This window comes from Phytophthora sojae (genome assembly GCF_000149755.1).
Source record: "Phytophthora sojae unplaced genomic scaffold PHYSOscaffold_4, whole genome shotgun sequence".
In the NCBI taxonomy this organism is placed as follows: domain Eukaryota; phylum Oomycota; class Peronosporomycetes; order Peronosporales; family Peronosporaceae; genus Phytophthora; species Phytophthora sojae.
The window spans coordinates 6,191,227-6,212,344 of record NW_009258118.1 but is presented as its reverse complement, the minus strand read 5'-3'; the positions used below and the strand labels follow the sequence as shown (position 1 = coordinate 6,212,344).

The following is a 21,118-nucleotide window of genomic DNA, read 5'->3' as shown; positions in this document are numbered from 1 at the left end:
TCATGCCTGTAGCCACCATTGCTTCACTCAAGTCACCCAACGACTTGCGCATTTTGAAGCGATGGTCCCGTCGAGCGATAGCACCAAAGTGGGCAGCTTGATCGAGCACCGCTTGGAACTGCCTGTTGAAGTCATTGGGGTAATAGTCCATTGCAATCCATCTGATGTCGTTGGGATTCCAACTGGAAAAATTGTTTTTGGGACTTAGACCACCGCACAGCTCCATAAGACCAAGAACATCTTCACCAAATCGACTTTTTAGCTCCTGAAGAATGCTTTTTACAACCGGCACATACACATCTTCGTAGAAACGTTGTTCTTGGGTTTGCTGAGTATCGTTGTCTGCATCAGGGACACCACATTTACCTTTGCCTCGGTATCTTGATCCTCGCCGGAAACACGGCGCCTTCATTGCAGGTACCAACATCCCCCCACTAGTCGGCAGTGTGCTACAGAAACCAACATACCTAGTCCATACAGCAGAGAAACTGTTCTCAGCCTCACTGCGCATAGGCGTATCAATCATTTGCTGCAGCTCTTCTCGAATTCGCATCGCTAATAATGCAGCTGAGGCCACGTCCATATCATTGTTTTGCAGATATTGCGATAGCACGTTAAGTTTCTCGAGCACAGTAATGAGAACTTCTACGTGAAAAACGAATTGAAAAGTCCACATTTTGTCGAGATTTCCAGCAGCATCAGCTCGCTTTTGAGGGTCGACAGCATTACTACCGACAGTTCGAAGCACGTTAGTTATCGGCATCCACAGGGATCTAACGCGACTTAGGGCCCTCACACGACAATTCCATCGCGTAGTACTAAGCGCCTCTTGTGTTCATAGGCTGATTCAGCCCCTGGCCAGTCTCCAGAGCGCCCTCGCTCAGTAGTTTTTCCTTCTCGTCACGCGCTGTGTCCATTAACATATCATCCGTTTGCAAGAGGCACCACACGAAGTATGAATGTTTTGCACAACATCAAAACATTCTACCACCGAAACATTTTTTTGGCTTCACACACAATGGCCAGGTTCAACCTGTGTGCGAAGCAGTGCACGTAATATGCGTACGGACATTCTCCACGCACTCTCGTTTGGAGTCCTGTGTAGTCCCCCGAAATATTCGCTGCCCCATCGTATCCTTGGCCGCGTAGATTGAGCACAGGGATGTTCCATGCTGTAAGATGGTTCATGAGGCTGTCGAAAAGATCAGCAGCTCCCGTTGACCGAACATGAACTGCCCCTAAGAATCGCTCCAGAATTCGTCCCATGCGAGAGCACACAAAGCACACCACTATCGACATAAATTCTTTCTTGCCTTCGCAGCTGGCCTCGCCAACCAACACGGAAAAGTACTTGCCAGCCATCTCGTTGTCAATGATATTTTCACCGACCAAGTCCGCTGCGCATTGCACGAACTGCTGCTGCACTCATGGAGACGTGGGCGTTGCGCGGTGCAGAAGACATTCCGCTCGAAAAATCAGTAACTTTCTCCATCATGAAGCCAACCATCTCCAAAAAGTTGCCTTTATTTGATGCCATATCCTAATGCATACAACAAACAAGCACAACAAATTAATAACAAAAGCATAAAAACGATTTTTGTCATGCATAACTTACTGCCTCGGAATGCCCATGGAATGGTATTCCTTGTCTAGCGAGAAAAAGGCAAATATCAAATATCATGCCAAGCCGCATGCGGTTCTGGGCTCGTTGCGTCCTGTCGGCGCGGCCAAGGGATAACTCGATGTCGTGCCTTGCTGTAAGCAACACTACATAATTTGCATGTGCGCTGTGGTGCTTCGAAAAGGAGTCACCCATGTGCGCCGCGAATCCATCCTTACTGCACGCTTTTTTTCCAATTGCTGAACCCTTGTGACGGCTCTGTGTACACATTAGGCTGTTTGCCCACAAGCATGACCTCACGACTTAGGTAACACCATAGACAATAAGCTGCATACGTGTTCGCTGAGTACTCCAACCACGGATACTTTTCGTACCAAGACGACTGAAAAGAGCGCATCTTGCTGCCGAACTTACGGGCGTGGTGTTGGCTCAAGCGAAGCTGATGGGCCCCCCAAATGAGCGTACGTACGAAGCACTGCGTTCCGGAGAACCGGGTCGTAGGATAGCTGGTCTATTAGGAACAAGTTCGGGGGGCGATCAGCGGGATCGGTGCGCACGAAGTCGCTGGGACTGCACTCTCGAGGATCCATCGGTACTTCGTTCAACTGACACCATGCCGCCGTTTCCTTCTTTTGTTGCTCTAGACTGTTCTTTGTAGGAATATCGTGTTGTTGGACAGCATGATGCTTAGGTATGGTCTGCTCGCTGCTGATGTCGGGTTCACTACGCTCAAAGAACACGATGATGCTCACCGCCTTGAGCCGTTTAGGCCCCATGAAGCCTAGAGGTGAATGCACGGTAGTGGCGGTTAACGCAGAGAAGTGCCCGCTTCAACTAAATTTGGAGTCTAGTTTCGTAACCCTAGCCCCGTGCCCCCCCTAAAAAAAGGTCTACCGTAGTTACGCCCCTGCTAACGCGGCTGCTGCCCGCGCTGGTCGACGACCTGTACCAGCGCGTGGACCAGCCGCTGCAGGTGCGGGTGGACCCGACCAGCGGTCGCAAGTATCTGCTCTGCGACTACAACCGCGACGGGGACTCGTACCACTCCCCGTGGACCAGTACGACCGCCCAGGGAGAAGGTTTCTACCCCTCTGAGACACTGCGCGAGCTCGAGGTGCAGGCCAACGAGATCTTCGACTCGTACCGGGAGCTGTACTACCAGGGGGCATCTCCTCCGTCTACACGTGGGAGGTGCATCGGAAAAGCCTACTGACGGCAAGCTACCGAACGGCGTTCATCCGGCCTTGGGCCGTGAGTAGTATTGTAACGGGGTTACATGGAATAGTGACCCTGTCACTATTCAGGGATGGCTACATCGGTCACTCCCCTGGATAGTGACCCAAGTGGCCTCAGAGCCAACAGATACATTTTGTATGATACAAACTATAGGGAACTTGGGATTTGTATGCAGGCCAAATCTGTACCAACCTATAAATACATTCAGTCTTAGATCTACCGCTTTTCAAGTCAAGTCGTCCCCTTCCGACCAGGGACACGTGAACGGCTGTTCACTTGGAGTTTGTATACTCCTGCTTCCTCTGTTAAGAAGTGCTGTGTGCCCCGTCACACTTGGTAGCACTTGTAGTCAATCCTACGCCTACGCGGATAGATTGGACTACCTGAATCCTTTGTGGTCTCATCGAGTGAGCCAAGATGGATCGGACGGAGTTTCCTCATCTGAGCGACTCGCAGTACGAGTCCGTTCGGAAGATGGCAGGCATCTTTGGGACAGATGCCTGCGTAGTTTAGCGGCGGCGACGCCGGCTGAGCAGGTTGAGCGTATCAACGCGTTCGACACCTACGAGCGAGGGCTCCTCGCCCACGTTCAAGGGCTGCAGGCCACTGCGGCTGAAGGTTCACCCCTTCGAAGGGAAGGAAGACGAAAACCTTCACTTCTGGGTTCGAGTGGTCGAGCTCGCGATGGACGCGGCTCTCGTCTCGGACGAGCGACTCCGTGTCGCCTTTGCGCTCTCCAACCTTAGTGGTCGCGCTAAGAGTTGGGCGTACACGCACGAAGCAACGACGGCTGGATGCTTCGCATCATGGTCCCAGCTGTGCGAGCAGCAGCGGGCCGCGTTTCTTCCGGCGAACTACGAGTACCGCCAGCGCTCGCGCTTCCTCGCCTGCAAACAAGGAAGGCGCGAGTTGCATGAGTACATCCAGGAGATGCGAGTGCTCACTGCCTCTTTGGTGGGGAACCCCCTGCCTGAACACATCAAGGTGACCGTGTTCATGGACGGTCTGCGCGTCGGTCCTGCCCGCACACAACTGTTCTGTGTGCAAGCGAACACTATGGAGGAGGCGATTCAGATCGCTCTCCAGGAGGAGTACAGTCACAAGCAGGCTCGTACCCCCGCCACGGTATGGTAGAGCAACCGTGCCTCTGGCGGTGCGCCTTATGGTAACTCCGGCAATGGAGCGTCCAACGGGCCGGTTCCCATGGATCTGGGCATGGCCGAGCAGAGCGACATTCGCTGCTACGGCTGTGGCAAGCTTGGGCACATGAAACGGGAGGACTGAAGAAGAAGTTGTCTTCGAAGCCCTTTGGCTCTAGGGGTCGCTGGCAGAAGCCGCGCCCCAGGAACCAGGGGAACGCCGGGCACCAGTGGGGGCGGGGCGCCCTACTGGGGAAACACTAAGTCTTCATGAGGGGCGTGCGGGTGGCGCACGCCATGGGGACTTAGTCCCTGAGATTCTCTGTACTCTCGAAGCGGAGAAGGGCAGCGGTGGGCTGCTTGTGGTGTACGCGAGTGTACCGGGATACGATCATCCCTTGAGAATCTTGATCGACTCTGGGGCGTCCAAGAACTTTGCGTGCCGCCAGACTGTCGCACGCAATCGTGACAAGTACGCCGATGCGCTACGAGGCAGCAAAGGCAACGGGCTGGTCTCGGTAAGACTGGCCGACGGTACGGTGGTAGAAGTACCTCGGGTCCACATGGACCTCGCTATCAAGTTCGAGGACTTCGACAGCACGGAGCCGTTCTTGGTCCTACACATGGACAAGTACGACTTGATCCTTGGCATGCCGTGGTTGGAGAAACACGAGCCTTGGGTCGACTGGCGCGGCAAGGCCATCAGGGCCAGCCGTCCCCCACGCTCTGACAGAGCTTTGGTGAGTCATGCTCCCACCTCTGGATGCAGCTGGGGCGCCCGCGAGGGCCGCCAGGGCGCAGCAGCGTCCAGCGAGTTTTGGGTTCCGTCGAGACTGACGACGACTCCGGCCGGGCCGGACAAGGTCTGAGAGTGGAGGTGCCTACCAGGTGGGTAACTTAGGTCCACACGCGAGTAACGAAGTACCGCAGGCAGCAAGGGCTGCTGGAGAAGGCGTCGCTGACGCTGGCGTGGATAACCAAGTTCCACGCAAGGTCACTCAGACCGTAACGGATGAGGAAGGCACTGCAGGCGCTTCCGATGTGGGTAACATAGTTCCACAGGAAGTCACTCAGACCATAACTGATGCGGGAGTCGCTGGGAGCGCTCCAGGTGTGGGTAACCAAGTTCCACACGGCGAGGTGGGTAACATAGTTCCACCCAGCAAGGCGGGTAACCAAGTTCCGCTCAAGGACAAGGCGGGTAACATAGTTCCGCACACGATCGAGAAGATCGGTGGTGCTGTCAAGGCGGCGCCACGAGATGAAGACACCCGAGGGTCACGTCGTAAGCCGGGCCTAGTCGCGTGGTCGACGACGCCAGTCGCCAGCGACTCCGAGCCTCGAGTCAAGGCTCCGGCCGCCGAAGAATGTTATCACACCTTTGACGGCGTGACCGGTCGTCGGGTCAAGGCACGAGCTGTCGAGTTTACTGCTCTGCCCGAGGTTTCCGAGTTGCTGAACCTTGAAGGGCTCGCCATGGAGGACTTCTTGGCCGAGCTAAAGGCCGGGGAGATCGCAGAATTGGTTCTCCTCCGACCGGAGTCCACGTCGGCCGAGTTGAACTCGTCCTCGGTCATGACCACGGAAGTCCTGGAGGAGTTCCAGAGGCAGCGCGCGTCGCGCATAGGCTCTGCGATTCTCAAGAACCCCCGGGACCCGGTGTATCCCTTGGTAAAAGAGTTCGAGGACGTGGTGTCCAAGGACCCACCGTCCAATCTCCCTCCGGGCAGGGGAATCAGGCACGAGATTGACCTCGTGCCGGGCACGAAATACTGTGTCACGAGGCAATGGTCTCTTCCCCGGGAGCAGTGTGAAGTCATTGATGCCTTCATTGCCGCCAAGGCGAAGGCAGGCATGGTGTGGGAGTCAAAGTCCCCGCACTCGACGCCTACCTTCTGTGTTCGCAAACCGAACGGAAAGTGGCGTCTGGTTCATGCTTATAACAAGCTGAACAGCGCGACAGTGCCTGCGCAGACACCGATCCCGCGCAAGGACGTGTTGCTCAACAACATGGCCGGCTGCATGCTGTACAGCGCGCTGGACCTGGTGGACGGATACTACCAGATCCTTATGCGCGGTGGCGGATTTTTTCCATGCCAAAAAAAGCGGTTTTCCATGCCAAAAAAAGAGGTTTTCCATACCACCGGATTAATTGCATGCCATACAAAAAGCAAATGAAAATATTTAATTCTTGCCATACAAAATACAAGTGAAAGTGTCCTAGATGGGTTGATGTATAGCAGGTACCTAGTTCGGAGCGCCCGAAGCCCTCACTACATCTAGCCTCATTACATGCAACCTCGTCCTAAGCAATGACGAAATCTCAGAAGTTCAGCGACTTTCTGCTTGTTTTCAATTCCCGGGGGGAACAATGTGATGCCCCATCCGATGTGCGTAGTTTATCGCGTTGGCGAGCTCCTCGGCTGCCATGGTCACCGTTTCACTGCGTTTCTCGTAGTAAACGTCCCAATAGCGAGCCCCACCTTTCATAAAGGGAGGGTCCACTACCCCCACAAAGTCTCGATCTTCGATTTCGCCATCCCGGTTTTTAGCTGGCCATGTGCTTAGCACGCTTCAAGTGATAACGCTCGCAGGAGTTTTAATGAGCCGGGAAATGAGAGCATCGACACTGTACTGGCCAGATGATGGCGTTTCACGCTCAAGACACTGTTTTTTCTTTCTTGGTCGACCGGATGGGCGTCTCATCAGCAAGCCTCGTAGCATCAGCGGAAAGTCCAAGCCATCAACGAGTTTTAAGCACGTCATAACGTGCCCACACAGCCATCCCGTTTGGTAAAACTCTTTACAGTCGCATTTAAATTTGCTTCGCAGGGCCCGAATCTGTTAGACCGTATGCACCCACACACAAACGTTAGTAATGCATCTACAGAGCATGCAACAGCAAGGGATTGAATTACCTCTTCAATTGTCCACATGGGAGAAGCCCAGTCGTGTTCAATAGGAGTTCGCGATAGAATATCCACTGCGTGTAGGGACTGGTACGATAGTTGGATGCTGTTCACGACCTCATCTTTTTTTAGAACTCCCTCCAGGGACTTGGCGTAACGTGATGTCCTTGTGTGTGTGACCTTTTGCCCGTTCCGATTTTCATCGTGAATGAGGCAATAGTCTGCATTGAAGTAGTAGCGGTTGATGTTGGCGATTTCACGCTTAGACATCCGCTCGTGGCATGGGTAGTGATTGCCAGGTTCGCAGAGCCGTTTGACAGCTTGATACACTTTTTCATCAACGGGACCTGATGCAAACGGCCACAAGAACTCGGTATTTGTATAGCGGCTCCACAGTAAATCACTATCTTTGGCAAAGTGACGGCCAAGACATGCGATATCGCTGCTTGCAAATGGCCTGCTGCTACCTTTTTGATAGCGCTGTGGTGTGCTTCAATTGGATTCTGGTTTGGTACTATTCCAGCGACGTTGCTGGCGGTGATGAACCACAGGTCCCACGGGTCCGTGAGGTACTGCTCATCAAACCACTTGGCATACCTCCTTTGGCGTTGGTCTCTCCAGTTTTGAGTGACTAATTCAGACAGAGCAAAGAACTGCTCACGAGAACGAGCATTTTCGAGTTGGTCCAGCTGCGGTTTGATAATATCGCCGTTGACTTGTGTGTCTGACAGTAGCCCTTTTTTCTCTCTGGACTTGCGACCCAAGTGAGGCCAACAATTTAACAGCTCGATGTCAGACCATACTGCGCGAAAGGCACCAGCAATTGCGGCCGAGTGGTCCATCGACCCATACTTGACAGTCAGGTCTCCACCAAAGAAATCCTTCGTGCGGTTCTGGATAACAGAGAATAGCTTTATATAAGCTAATGTTGTTTCTGCACGCACGAACAGGAAGGCTATCGGGTAAAACTTGTGTTGGTACTCCTTCTTCTCCTTGTAACGCATGCCACAGGTACCGAATGATATCAGCGTCCAGTTGTTGAAGTCGATCTTGTAGGTACCATCAGTCACCGCCAAGACTCCTTCACGTTGTCCCAAAACCGCAAGAGCAGCGTTGCGAAAAAGCCTCCTCGACGTGAAGATATTACCAAATGAAACATCTTTTTTTCCAACTTGTTCGGTGAAGATGTCAAGAACCAGTAATTCGTTGCGGTAGTTGAAGGGTTTCTTGGCGAATGTTTTGAGGTCCATGCCAACCCTGTAAACCATTCCTTTGAAAAAGTCCTCCTTTGTCTTACACATTTTGGAGATGCCCACTTCAAGATGTCCGCCATCGAAGTGATGTCGAAGTCGCCTCGATAATGCAGGAGCTGCGATCGATTCTTGAGTTGTCCAACATCCGATAGAAGGCGCAGCATTTCTTCGTCATTTCGATACTTCATTTCAAGGGTGGTCAAACACCTTGCAGGTCCTTGCCCCCCAAGTAAAAGGTTGTTCACTTCGTCGTGAAGGGGTTTGTGGATGCCAGTCCGTTGCTCATCGAGGGGGGCAACGACGTCACTGTCGATTCCATTCAATGTGGCGGTGTACGTTTTGCTTGAAGCGAAAAATTTGATCTTGGCCGTCGCAGAGCAATTCATGTGAGAAGAGCACTTGTACCACACCGTGTCTCTGTTGTCGTTGAGGCGTTTGTACCGAATGTTCGCCAGTCCATCAATTGCGACACGGGCTTTTTCGCGAGTCTTGAACGGATCGAGAACACAGAATCCATCCTCGTCTACGTGGTTAACGCCAGCTGAAGCAGTGTGGGTGTCGTCTGCGACATCGCTATCGTCATTATACCCCACAGATGCAGATTCAACACTGGCGTGGCTGTTATCACATTCAGCACTGCTAGAGTTGGATATCCCAAATTCCTGCTGTGCTGCCGTGTCTGAATCGACATCATTCGTATCCTTATCCTCATCATCCTCGTCGTCGAAGTCAGTATCGTCAGGATAGAACTCGGATTCACTACCATCAAAATCGTTGCTGTCATTTGGAGAGTCGGATCCGGATTTACTGGACTTTAAGCGGCGCCTATCGGGGTCCGACAAGTCACCACGGTCTGGTGAACTCGGCAGAAGATGCCGTGTGTGATACCCACTCGTGCTCAGGGTGAAAATGTCCCCATCACGCTTAGTTACTCTGGCCTGGGCTTTGCAATCAACGTGCGATGCACAGACCAACACCGTAGTGCGACGAAACAGAGACCTCTCTCGAAATGCCGTATTCTCGCGCGACTGCAAGTGGCGGAGTGCTTCTGCTATTGACTTGAAGGTTTTGCTGTGCATGATGATCTTCCGCTTCTTCAACGTCCGACTCGTCTCCTTCAGCATGGTCCGTGGCAGAACTATCCTCCATTTGCGGCACGTCCGAGTCCTCGCTGCTCTCGCTGCTCGTGTCCCCGAAGAGGTCCGCGATTGTCGTGCCGTAGGGTTGGGGCTGGCGAGGTTCATCTTGGTCTTCTTGGCCATCCTGGTCATCTTGGTTATCTTGTACATCTTGGTCATCTTGTGCAGATCGAGCTTGCCGTAATTCTCGAATTTCTGTTTCTTGAGCTGAAATTTCACGGTGGAGGTCGTTCATCACCTCGACTGCGTTTTCGTAGGACGTCCGCATGCGCTTGTAGGCAACGTAGAACTCGTCGCGCTCTCGGCGTAGTAGTTGGGATTTCATTGCAAATTGCAGAATGACAAAGTGTATTATGGTGCACACATGCTAGAAGTTTGTTCCAAAAACATGGGCTTTTGGTCGCCAGATATAAATGAGTCTAGCTGTTTCATGCGCAGGTAGAGGCTTTCTTGCCAAAACCCATTCAAAACTAGTGGATACACTGAAGAAATTATATTATTCTTTCTTAAGCACGTGTGCCGTTTCCTGACCAAACCCATTCAACACTAGTGGATACACTGAAGATGTCATACTAGTCTTTCTTAAGCACGTGTACGGTTTCCTGACAGTATATACGCTTGTCAGGAAACACCACAATTTTTGTTGTAGTTGTTGGCTGGCAACGACAGCCTCAGTAACGTTTAGGATAATTCAAAACTCAGAAGAGCTCAAATGTTTTTGCGGGAGTACTTGTGGTATGCAATTCACCCGGGTGGAATGCAATTCCTCCGGCTGGAATGCAATTAATCCTATTGGTATGGAAAACCTCTCAAAATGGCATGAAAAAATCTTTTCCGCTGACGCGCGAGAGCGACATCCCACTCACGGCTGTGAGCACGCCGAGCGGTATGCTCTGGGAGTGGCTGGTCATGCCTCAGGGGCTTTCAAACGCCCCGGCAACATTCAATCGCCTGGTCACACAACTGTTCCGACCTTTGCGTGCGTTCGCGCAGACGTACTTTGACGACATCTTCGTCCACAGCCGTGCCGAGGCAGGCCTTTCGGTCATGGAGATGCATCTCCAGCACCTCCGTCGGGTGTTCAAAGTCATGCGGGCGAACAAGCTGTACGCCAACATCGACAAGTGCGTGTTTGCAGCTGAGGAGATCAAGGTCCTGGGCTGCTTCGTCAGCAGCGCCGAGGTCCACGCGGACCCGGAGAAGGTGAAAACCATCGCGGCTTGGCCGCCACCTCGGTCGCAGAAGGACCTACGACAGTGGCTGGGCCTTGCCAACTATTTGCACAAGTACAGTGCAAGCTACGCCGAGCTGGCACGACCATTGTCGGATCTCTTGAAGAAGGATGCCGACTGGCGCTGGGAGCACCGCCACCAAGGTGCTTTTGACGACATCAAAGCGTGCTTACAGCGCGCGCCAGTCCTGGCATTGCCGGACGAGACGAAGCCTTTCAGCGTCGTCTGACTACGTAATTGGCTGTGCGCTATTGCAGGCCGACGATGAAGGCCGCGAACGGGTCATCTCGTTCCGGTCCAGGCAGCTCAAGGCTGCCGAACGGAACTACCCAGTTCATGACAAGGAGCTACTTGCAATGAAGTACGCTCTTGTCAAGTTCCGAGTACATCTCCTGGGCTCGAAGCCCTTTGTCGTCTATACAAACCATGCGTCCTTGCGAACTGCCGTCAACACGCCGCACCTCTCGCAGCGGCTGGCGCGCTGGCTGTCATTCTTTGCGGAATACAACTTCCGTGTCGAGTACAAGCCGGGCAACCTGAACGTGCTTGCCGACGCGCTGTCGCGCCGACCCGACTACGAGCTTGCTCATATTAGTCGGGTCACGACGGATCTGTATGATCGCATCAGGCTGGGATACCGAGACGATGCCAGTCTCGGACCTCTTGTGCGGTTCTTGGCCGCTGGCTCGGCCGCCAAGGTCGAGTGGCTCACGCCCCGACAGCGTGCACGGCTGCACCGCTTTGAGTGGGCTGACGGCTTGCTCCACTATAGGGTCGAGCCCGAGGATCCTTCTCGTATTGTCGTGTCCAACGACGAGGGTCTCAAGTACGACATCCTGATGTAGGCGCACGACGCTCCATCCAGTGGTCATCTTGGCCGTGAGAAGCCGTACGCGTCTGTCTCGCAGACGTTTTGGTGGCGTCACATGTACAAGTGGGTCGCCACCTACGTCCGGACGTGCGAGACGTGCCAGCGCGTGAAGCCTGCCGGTCACGCCTCGGCACCATTGCAGAGCCTGCCGGTCCCAGCGGACTGCTGGAAGTCGATGAGTCTCGACTTTGTCTTCGGCCTCCCGTCCGATGCCCGTGGCAACACCGGTGTTGTTGCCTTTGCCGTATGAGCAAGATGGTACACTTTGCTCCAGTTCGTGACACCGTCACTGGTGACGATGTCGCTCGCCTGTTCATGGACTGTGTCTTCCTGCACCACGGTCTGCCCGAGACCATTGTCTCTGATCGAGACCCGCGGTTCACCGCTGCGTTCTGGCAGACGCTGTTTCGCCTTCAAGGCACACGGCGGTCGATGTCGACGGCGGACCACCCGCAGACGGACGGCCAGACGGAGCGAGTCAATCGCGTGCTCGAGGACACGCTCCGCAGTATCTGCGTGGAGATGCCCCGCTCTTGGGCTGATCGCTTGCCCATGGTTGAGTTCGCACTCAACAATGCGGTACATGCATCGACGGGCGTTACGCCCTCTTACCTGAACGGGTTGTGCCACCCTCAGGTGCCGCTCACATTACGAGGCAGTACCGGGGCTTCGGGCCTAAGTGGGGGAGAGGCTAGGAAAACCTTTTCCTCCCAAGACTCGGACGCGAGTCCAGCCGCCTTGCGGAAGCAACTGTCCTCGTTTGCCGAAGACAGGCTGAACATAATCAACAGGGTGCGAGACACCATGGCGCAAGCCCAAGACAAACAGAAGGAGTACTCTGACCGAAATGGAAGAGGAAACATGAACGTGTTTAAGGTTGGGGATTTAGTTCTCCTAGATACTAGAAACCGACCCCTAAACACTGTTAGCTCGGTCGAGAGCAACAAGCTGAAGCACCGCTTCATTGGACCCTTCACGGTCCTCAGCCGGCATGGCGCGGCGTACACCATAGACTTGCCTAAGTCGATGACGAGTCACCCGACGTTTTACGTGGGTCGTCTTAACCCCTTACTTCCCGGAAAAAAGTAGGGGGTATATTTTGACCCTTATGATCTACGGTATAGCATAAGATAATAAAGGAATTTGTATGGACTGGATTTTTGCACGACTATGCTGCCTGGATAGTACAGACTTGTCTCAGGTTAAGAACGTGGCATATCCAACATTACGTTGGCTCAATACCTTAGTGGTGGTCCGCTTATGATGGAGAAGGCAACATATGCACTGTACTGTTTATCTGAATAGCCCTATCTCTGAACATTGAGCACGTGCAGCAGCATGGATGTATCACAAAAAAAGAACGAAGGATATTGTGCGTCAACTGATTGCTTTTTCAATAAATGCAAAGTCAGAACATGCAATTGCTACAGCCTACACTTCCACGTCCGCCAACCCGTCGTCGAATCGATCATGCTAGCCTACACTTCAGCGCCGGCCACGCTGCCGTCGGAGCCGGCGTTGCCATCGCCGTTCACTCAGCAGTTCACTCAGCAGCCCTTCCAGGCAGAGCTGCCGCTCCCGCGTTGTAAGCTCGTAGCGTGGTGTCTTGCCTGACGCGCCGACCATCTTGCTCTCGCCGCGGTTTTTTCTGAAATGAGTGGTGAGTGGATGGCGGCCACTGGGGTCGAGGTGGATGGCAAGTCCAATCTAAATCACCTTCAACCGAATCTCTCTGAAATGGCCATTTTCCACTCAACCTATTATCTTTATTTCATTATGGATATGTAGTGACAGTACGTACATACAAATTTCAAGATTAAAATTTTCTTATGTTGTACCCTCCAACATAACAGAGACGTTGCGAAAAAACCGACAGGAGCTATACACCCCTTATGATCTACGGTACAACCGTTGGGAAGTAAGGGGTTAAGAGGTACCATGACACTCTGGCTCTGGCTGCCCCGCAGGAAGCGGAGGGTGGCCCGGTGGGGAAGAGCTCAGCTCCTCGAAGCGCGGCGTCGCGTCGCGGTAAGGCGCCTGGTACGCGCGCTGGTCGTAAGACGGCGCGGCGTACATCGGAGCAGCATACGCAGGGGCCCCGTACGAGCGCTGGTCAAATTGGGTCTGATACGAGTGGGGCTGCTGCTGCTACGGATACGGCGTGTGGCTATGAAGCAAGAAGCCAAGGACTACTTACGAAGCTGTTGTTGCTACTCGTCCCATATCGTAACAGCCTTCGGGCAGTCTGCCTGGAGCTGCTCAACGGGCTCCCACAAGTTATCCGACTCAGGGTAGCCCCTCCACTTCACGAGCAGCTGGCGCTTGCCATGGAGCCGCCGCTCCCGGACGACTCGTTCCACGTGGTAGTGGATCTGTCCATTACGATCAAGGAGGGCCGGCGGTGGCCTCGCACGGCCATGGCTATGAGCCTGAGGCGACGCAGCCGCATGCTAGGGCCCCAAGTCAGGTGGTGGCCCTGCAGCAAGAGGAGATTCGGCTTCTTCGGGACCGCGTGTACGTCCTCGAGATCGCCCTTGGCGTCGGCCTTGGTGGCGAGGCTGCCGCTCGTGCTGGCCAGCCTGGTGCCGTGGAGCAGCTCGGTGAGGATGTTGCCTCGCTCTATCAAGAGACTCGCAGTCTCCATGGCCGCGTGGATCGTCGAGCCGACCCGATACCCGGGGCACGGTAGCAGACGTAGTCGCACCGCGCCCACGCTCTTCACGAGCTTTGGCTCTCGCCTCTTGCTTGAGCTCGTCCATCTTCGGACGGAGCTTGCGCTTGCTCACGAGTTCAGCGAACTCGATGCGGAGCTCGCGACCTGGAAGCTGAACGCTTCTTCGCCTTGGCCTCGGCGGCCTTCGCAGCGGCAGCCGCTTTCAACGCTTGGGCACGCTCACGACCTTGTGCCAGCGTCAGATGCTTGGATGCCAGCACTTCCTTGGGCTTGGAGCCCGCGTCGCTCGGCGACTTCTCGGCCACGACCCCAGCGTCGGCCATGGCGACGTCGTCGTGCGACTGCTTGCTGTCGCCTGAGCCGGACTCGGCGTCCTCCGCCTCCTTCTCCGACGAGGCCTTTGCGTCGGCCGAGGCGTTGGTCATGTCGCCTGCCGCCAGCTCCGTGCCTTCGGCAGCGTGCGTGCTGCCCTCCGAGACGTTCTCGTCGTCGGGTGAACTCTCACCGGAGTACGGGACCATCGTGCAGTCAAAGACGGCGGCTTCCCAGTCGCGAGCCGGGCTTTTATGGCCCCGAGGACTCTCCTCCTTGTCTTTCGCGGCGTCAGGAGAGTTGCTCCGAGCCCCGGCCTGACAGCCACTCTTCGGCGTGCTGCTACGAGAGCGCACCGCCTCCTCGGCCGCCTTCGTGGCCTCCATCAGCGCGGACGACTCGTCCTTGGCCTTGGCCGCCCTGGTCTTCGGCCGTATGGCCCGCGGTTTCGAAGGTGCTTTCGCACTGCGCGCACTGCGCTTTGGAGGCATGCTTCCGGTCGACGTGGAGACCCTGCGGCTTGCTCGGCGATGCGCCAGTTGCTCTGTGAGGCCCGGGAGCCGAGGCGCCAGAGCTCGCGCCGTTGTCGATGGATATCGACTTTGCGAGTGAAATGTGAGTCGCCGGCGTAACCTCGCTCTGATTGGTCGATAAGATCGAATCTAAGTGGGGGAGGATGTAATGGGGTTACATGGAATAGTGACCCTGTCACTATTCAGGGATGGCTACATCGGTCACTCCCCTGGATAGTGACCCAAGTGGCCTCAGAGCCAACAGATACATTTTGTATGACACAAACTATAGGGAACTTGGGATTTGTATGCAGGCCAAATCTGTACCAACCTATAAATACATTCAGTCTTAGATCTACCGCATTTCAAGTCAAGTCGTCCCCTTCAGACCAGGGACACGTGAACGGCTGTTCACTTGGAGTTTGTATACTCCTGCTTCCACTGTTAAGAAGTGCTGTGTGCCCTGTCACAAGTATGCATCTAATGCGCGTTGCAAGCAGGCCTCGGAAAAAATAATTATTATATTGCAATTACTGAATTTTTGTACGGAAATACGTATTATTGGTTGCTGATCGTATTGCAATTGTTGTTATTGAAGCCCAATTATCAGTAAAATGTTTGACCATACAAAAACCGAGTTTAACATGATTCTCTATATAAAAGTAATTGACATAAATACATATTTTTGGTGAATGATATATTAAAATAATTATTATGGAGACCGAACTCTTGCAATTCAATATGATACTGTATTTTCCGAGGCCTGGTTGCAAGGCATCAAAGTTTACCGATTCCAGGAATCATGCGCCATAGTTTTATACTTATGGACCACGACGTCCAGTGGCCGGGTACTGTAAAATCTTATCTGCGCCGGTACCAACACATGTACAGTAGTTCCTACGTGGTGAAGGCCATAGCGTGCTCCTCAACGAACTATCTTTCACAAGGCAGCAAGCAAAGTGGTCAGCATTGTTGACTCGACAAGCTGTTTTGAAGAACCATGAAGGGATGCGCTGTTACCCCTCTAACCCCGTATTCTGTATCCTACAGAATAAGCATTGTCACAGGACATAATATCCAGCAAACTTGTCCTCTCTTTCGAACTTCGCATATGGATGCTTGTATAGCCGGTATTGTGCACATCTTCCCGTTAGATTAGCGATGGAAAGATAAACGGGGTTTATTCCGCGGTAATAGACGGACGAGTATAAACCACCAACAGGTTTGAAAATTCGGGTGGAAGCCTAAAACCGCCGCGTGTCAGCCACTCGTACGTTCCTTCATTCCGAAACTGCGCTGTTCAAGACGTCGCAATGCAAGCTTTGTTGGGGCCCGTCGAGCGCGCCCAAGTGACCAAGGACCATGGCCGAAGACGATCATGATGAGCGCCATTGTGATCTACAGGTAAGCGAGAGCGTGTACTTTGCTCTGTAACATTGTACTAGTGGTATATTGATTCTACGTTGCGATGTTGATTACCAGACCTGGTGATCCGACCCACACGACGCTATGAGCTCTCGCGTGTGGCCCGATTGGCAGATCGATTGCGGAGTCAGCGCACAACCTCATCGGTTCCTACGAAGCCGGCTACAGCCGGGTCTACCGCTGTATTGTAGCTGATGCAGTGGCTACTCAAGAGGCTACAGAAGAAGCGCTCCTCATGGTGTGGCTACACCGGAGACTACAGAAGAAGCGGTAGATGCTACGACGGATGCTACAGAAGAAGCTCTCCGCGTGATGAGGTTACACCGGAGATTACAGAAGAAGGGACAGAGGCTACGACGGAGGCTACCGATGAAAGCGGCAGGAATGGAGCGGCAGTGCCGGAGGCTACAGAGCAAAGCGGAGGCTGCCAAAATGGCGAAGATGACCCACGGCTGGCGCGAACATTGAAGAGCGTGCGCATGTAAAGGAACAAGTAGGCGTTGGCATGAATATCATACATTGTCCTGTTTCGTACAAGAGGAACCGTGTGTAGTGCGTGTCATTACGGGCTATTGAGCATGCAAGCTCCCTGGTGTTGTTAGAGAGACAATCGTAACAAGCTTGTTAGGTGGGCTAAAGAAATCTAATGATGCGCTAATGTCAAGCACAAGGAAGAATTCGCCCAGTTCCTCCTCACTACGTCAGTTAGGAACAGGGCGATTTCTTCCTCCGCGTTTATCGCGACGTGCCAAAGATGGGTGGCTGGAGCCGAAGTATGCTGCCTTAGCAGCCTTGCAAGGTATTACCATGTAGCAGGTTTTGAGCGTGCTCTACGCTCGCCACGACCAATAGAAGCTCGCCATTTCGGCATATGGTGGATACATTGAGCATGTTTTGTTCACTTTCGTAGCTGTTCTGTGCACAATGTACCCAGCGCTTGACCGCAAGATGCGAAAGGGCTTCCAACAGCAAATCTTTGACAGGTTTTGAAGTATACTTTAATCAAGTCTAATGCTTATTCTGTAGGATACAGAATAAGGTCTGGGGCTAGAAGGGTTACGCGTCCTTATTGACCTTACACCTATTGACTTAATGTTCACATCTTTTTGAAGATGTCGGCACTCAGCCCCACGCAGGGAGATTAGTATGAATAGAAATGAAATACAAGCGTTGCAGAACAAGCACTCTTAGAGGATGTGTACCGATAGATAACTGTATAGCGCGTCCCATCAGCCATGCCTGGCAGTTAATCCAGTAGGAAGGTGCATATACTCTTAGATATACGCAATTTTATCAGTGCTAGCGCCCAACTTTTCCAAAGATTAATCCTTTAGCTACTACACCAATTGGCTACCAACCTCAATCATTGAGGTCAATGAGTAATTGCACAGCGTGGGATTAGGCATGTCGACAATGATGTCTCTGACACGCACAAATCCAGACGTTTGGCGCTTGTTCAACAAGCGCCCAACAAGTTGTTGATACGGACATAGGGAGTCGTTAGAATTCTAAGTGACATCAATGTACCTAACTTCGAAACGAAACAAATTCACACATACCAGCGCGTCTGCGATCGGATTCTCCACACGTTTTTTTATCTTGAGTGGTACATTGATTCGACGCTATTTAGTACTTCCAGTATCGTGCAAGCGATATGTATCTCAAAATGTGACACCAACAACTTTCGCTGGTGAAAGGTTTTGAAACTCACAATACAGTCTCACGTGGCATAAAGGAGAACTTGATATACGTTGAATGCCGAAGCCCGATAAGCTGACGGAACACAGAAACGCTCGCAATTTATCCACCGACGCAACAAAGAACAAGCCGACTACTTTCATGGTCGGACTACCAAGTTGAATAACTCTCGCGAAGCGAAGGTCCGACTTCTATTTAGCTTCAACGAAAACTTCGTGGTCAAAAATTTAAGCCAATAAGATGGAGGTGCCGCGGAGATGATCGTGGATTCGGTCATGAACGGCATTGCAACGTCAATGGAGATCTTGAATCCAGATACTCTCCCTCTGGGGCGTCTGGATCGCAGGAACTAAGATGCCCAATGGAGTGGGGGCATCGATAGTGGACTGCGATCTGGATATGGCTGAGACTTTTGAGACTTAAGTTCGCGTTATTCCTTGATGATTTTTTGTGATCTTTTCAGATTGGCCACTTTCTTTCAATCTGTTTCTTGGCTCGAGCATGGTTTTTCACTTTTACTCTTTCGGAGCAAATATGGTGCCCATTGTCTGCGTAGTACGGTGCAAAATGAAACAGGCCCCAGTTAACATCGAGTTGGCGCCCAGACGGCTAGCGGGAGGTCTCAAGCCGGTGCTATTGGAGAAATTGCCACAGCTCAACTGCTCAGCATCGAGCCTGCTGCTTTCCATCACGAAAACGAGCGATGGCCGCTGGCTCCCGTGCACAGATAAACTTGTAGCAGTCCTGCAAGAGGGCCTAATGGCGGCGGAGATTGAGGAGTGGCCAACGACCGCCTTGAATCCGTCGACCAAGGCCGGAGACCTGGTTGCTGGGAGTACAAGCCGCCAAATTCACGTGCTGGTGGACGGTCTGGAGGAGCCATCGAGTGGCTTTGTACGCCAAGATTGGACAAAGTGGTGTCTGAAGGAGTTTCGAGCATGCAAGATTACTCGGACATCGGATCTACCGCCGCTTGACTCTCTGAAGACTTTTATCAAGCAAGAACTGGCAGTGAAAATTGGGGCCTCCACGGATTTCTTCGAGCTGTATTCGACAGCATCATGTGACTCGGAGCTGGTGGGAAAGCTCTTTCAAAGCGAGAGTACCAAATCTTGTGTGAGTTTCCTCTCAGGGATTGACATGCGCCTGAATGGGCCACAGTGTCCCCCAATAAGGATATCGTATGTATCGTTCTGGCTCGACGTCATCGGCTATTACCTCAACTTTATGTTTCCCAGGGAACGAATTGAACCGGGACGCTCGTCGCGTTATTTCATGGAAAGCTTCGCGTACTCGGTGGATGGAGTGTGTTTCTTTCGTGAACTGGAGAAAGGATACAAAGGCTGTTCGGTTGAGGTTGGATGCCGTGAATTGCTTAACAACCTCGACTGGGTTTATGGAGATGTTCCCTATTTGTTCAGGTACGTCGCTGTCGACACTGAACTTCGATTGTACGCAATTGAGCGTCCAACGTTTGATCAGCTTAAGGCGACGACTACAGAGATTGGTGTGTTCGAGCTTGATAATCTGAGCGGGAGATTGAAATTGCTGCTGGCGTTATTGAATATAACGCTTCTCGCCGAAGCGACGGCACTGCCGTGTCCTGATAACGGGAGATACGAGTACGGCCACTTTGAGCGACCAAACGGAATCGCAATCGCCCTGTAAGTCGTGAAGACAATTGAAGATACCTCGGAGTACCGACGCATTCTTAAGCACACGAAAGAAGTTTACACAATCCTCGACACGTTCCGAGTCCCCAACGTGGACCGATTTCAGACTCCAACAGCGCTGGATGAACAGCAGCATGGATTGGTATTCACACCGCGAGGATTTGAAGTCAAACCTTCGAATCTAGCCGCGCTGTTTCGAGCTATCGGCAACGTCCTAGAGGCCCTAGTGAAGTTTCACTCTGCGTCGTGGATGCACCGAGACGTTCGCTGGGCCAATGTGGCCAAACGTCGAGACGGTTCTGACGGGTGGTTGCTGGTTGACTTCACGGACGCTGCTCACAGTCCGCAGCTCTCAGACAATGCCAGGCACTTGATGCAGGAAGAACATGCCCCGGAGATTCGGGCAGCTGATAGCCATTCAGTAGAAGCGGGTATTTGGTCGGTGGGCCATTTGATTGCATCGAGCGACGTAGGCGAGTGGTTTGTCGTGGAAGCGAGAGCTGACTTCGTACGCGAACTAATGCGAGGAATTCCGTCGGACCGACCTAATGCTCAAGATGCGCTAGAACGGCTTCACCAACTTGAGCACGAGTTACCTCACTTCTCACCACCGAAAGCGAGATGAACCTGATCCAAAGCCCGAAAGTAAGAAGCGACGGTCTGAGGATGAAGACGGGGATGACGGTTGATTGCTATCTGAATACAGCCGAGAGTGATGGAGCCTAATGACAACGAGACAAAGACCTCCGTCATACACACTAGTTGTTGCAGGAAAGTAATTTTAACGTGTTTAACATTTGTTTTTGGTTATTTGTTAAGTTTTCTCAAGTCCATCACTTTCTTTCAATCTTGTTCTGTCATTTCTTCTTGAAGAGACGACCAGTAAGATAGTGTTTCAACTCATACTGCAGAACTATCCCGGTGAGAGCACGCGAAATATTACTGTGCAGGAACTGGTGATCGACGAGGAGAAGGCCCGATGGACTTACAGCCACTTGGGCGCCGGAGGGGTTGCATCCATGTGCTGGCGTGGTATTATGCAGGCGTACGGAATCGACATGAAAGCCGCCATGCAGGTGGCAAAAGCGGCGGCCATCCAAATCGAGCCTGCTCTGCGTGACAGTGTACGCATGGCCAATGCAACTCTGACGCAGGACGATCTTCTCCACGCGTTCACCAAGTTCGAGTATTGCAGCGACGCTTGCGACCATTTCTTCAAGTACCTGAAGCGCTGCTGGAAAGTGTATCAAGAAGATCGTTCTCTCTCTAGTGACCCGTATGTGACGATCCTGCAGAGCGCTGGCAATGGAAAAAGTCGTTTGATGTATGAGCTGGCCAAAAGAACCAGTGAGAGCGACGACATGGGATTCAAGGTCCTGTACACCTGCTTTCCATCTCCATCATCGGCGGCGTTTCCCCAGCCG

At 52.8% G+C, this 21,118-nt stretch overlaps 5 protein-coding genes across 5 annotated transcripts; 1 reads left to right on the top strand and 4 right to left on the bottom strand.

Annotated features, from left to right (window-relative positions):
* Positions 1–6,780: 6,780 nt before the first annotated feature.
* Positions 6,781–7,262, bottom strand: PHYSODRAFT_385911 (hypothetical protein; the record flags this gene model as incomplete). Its single annotated transcript, XM_009529340.1, has 3 exons — positions 6,781–6,837; positions 6,915–6,979; positions 7,064–7,262. Coding segments are annotated over 3 exons (321 nt in total), but the record flags the coding sequence as incomplete, so codon positions are not given.
* A 44-nt stretch (positions 7,263–7,306) lies between these two features.
* On the bottom strand, positions 7,307–7,816 carry PHYSODRAFT_376633 (hypothetical protein; the record flags this gene model as incomplete). Its single annotated transcript, XM_009529339.1, has 1 exon — positions 7,307–7,816. A coding segment is annotated over one exon (510 nt), but the record flags the coding sequence as incomplete, so codon positions are not given.
* A 33-nt stretch (positions 7,817–7,849) lies between these two features.
* Positions 7,850–8,155, bottom strand: PHYSODRAFT_503179 (hypothetical protein; the record flags this gene model as incomplete). The annotated part of the gene is made up of 1 exon (XM_009529338.1): positions 7,850–8,155. A coding segment is annotated over one exon (306 nt), but the record flags the coding sequence as incomplete, so codon positions are not given.
* A 954-nt stretch (positions 8,156–9,109) lies between these two features.
* Positions 9,110–9,622, bottom strand: PHYSODRAFT_332330 (hypothetical protein; the record flags this gene model as incomplete). Its single annotated transcript, XM_009529337.1, has 1 exon — positions 9,110–9,622. One exon carries the CDS (start codon positions 9,620–9,622, stop codon positions 9,110–9,112), a length of 513 nt encoding a protein of 170 aa, XP_009527632.1.
* Positions 9,623–18,588: 8,966 nt separating this feature from the next.
* PHYSODRAFT_301173 (hypothetical protein) lies at positions 18,589–20,319 on the top strand (the record flags this gene model as incomplete). Its single annotated transcript, XM_009529336.1, has 3 exons — positions 18,589–19,137; positions 19,183–19,528; positions 19,691–20,319. 3 exons carry the CDS (start codon positions 18,589–18,591, stop codon positions 20,317–20,319), a joined length of 1,524 nt encoding a protein of 507 aa, XP_009527631.1.
* Positions 20,320–21,118: the final 799 nt, after the last annotated feature.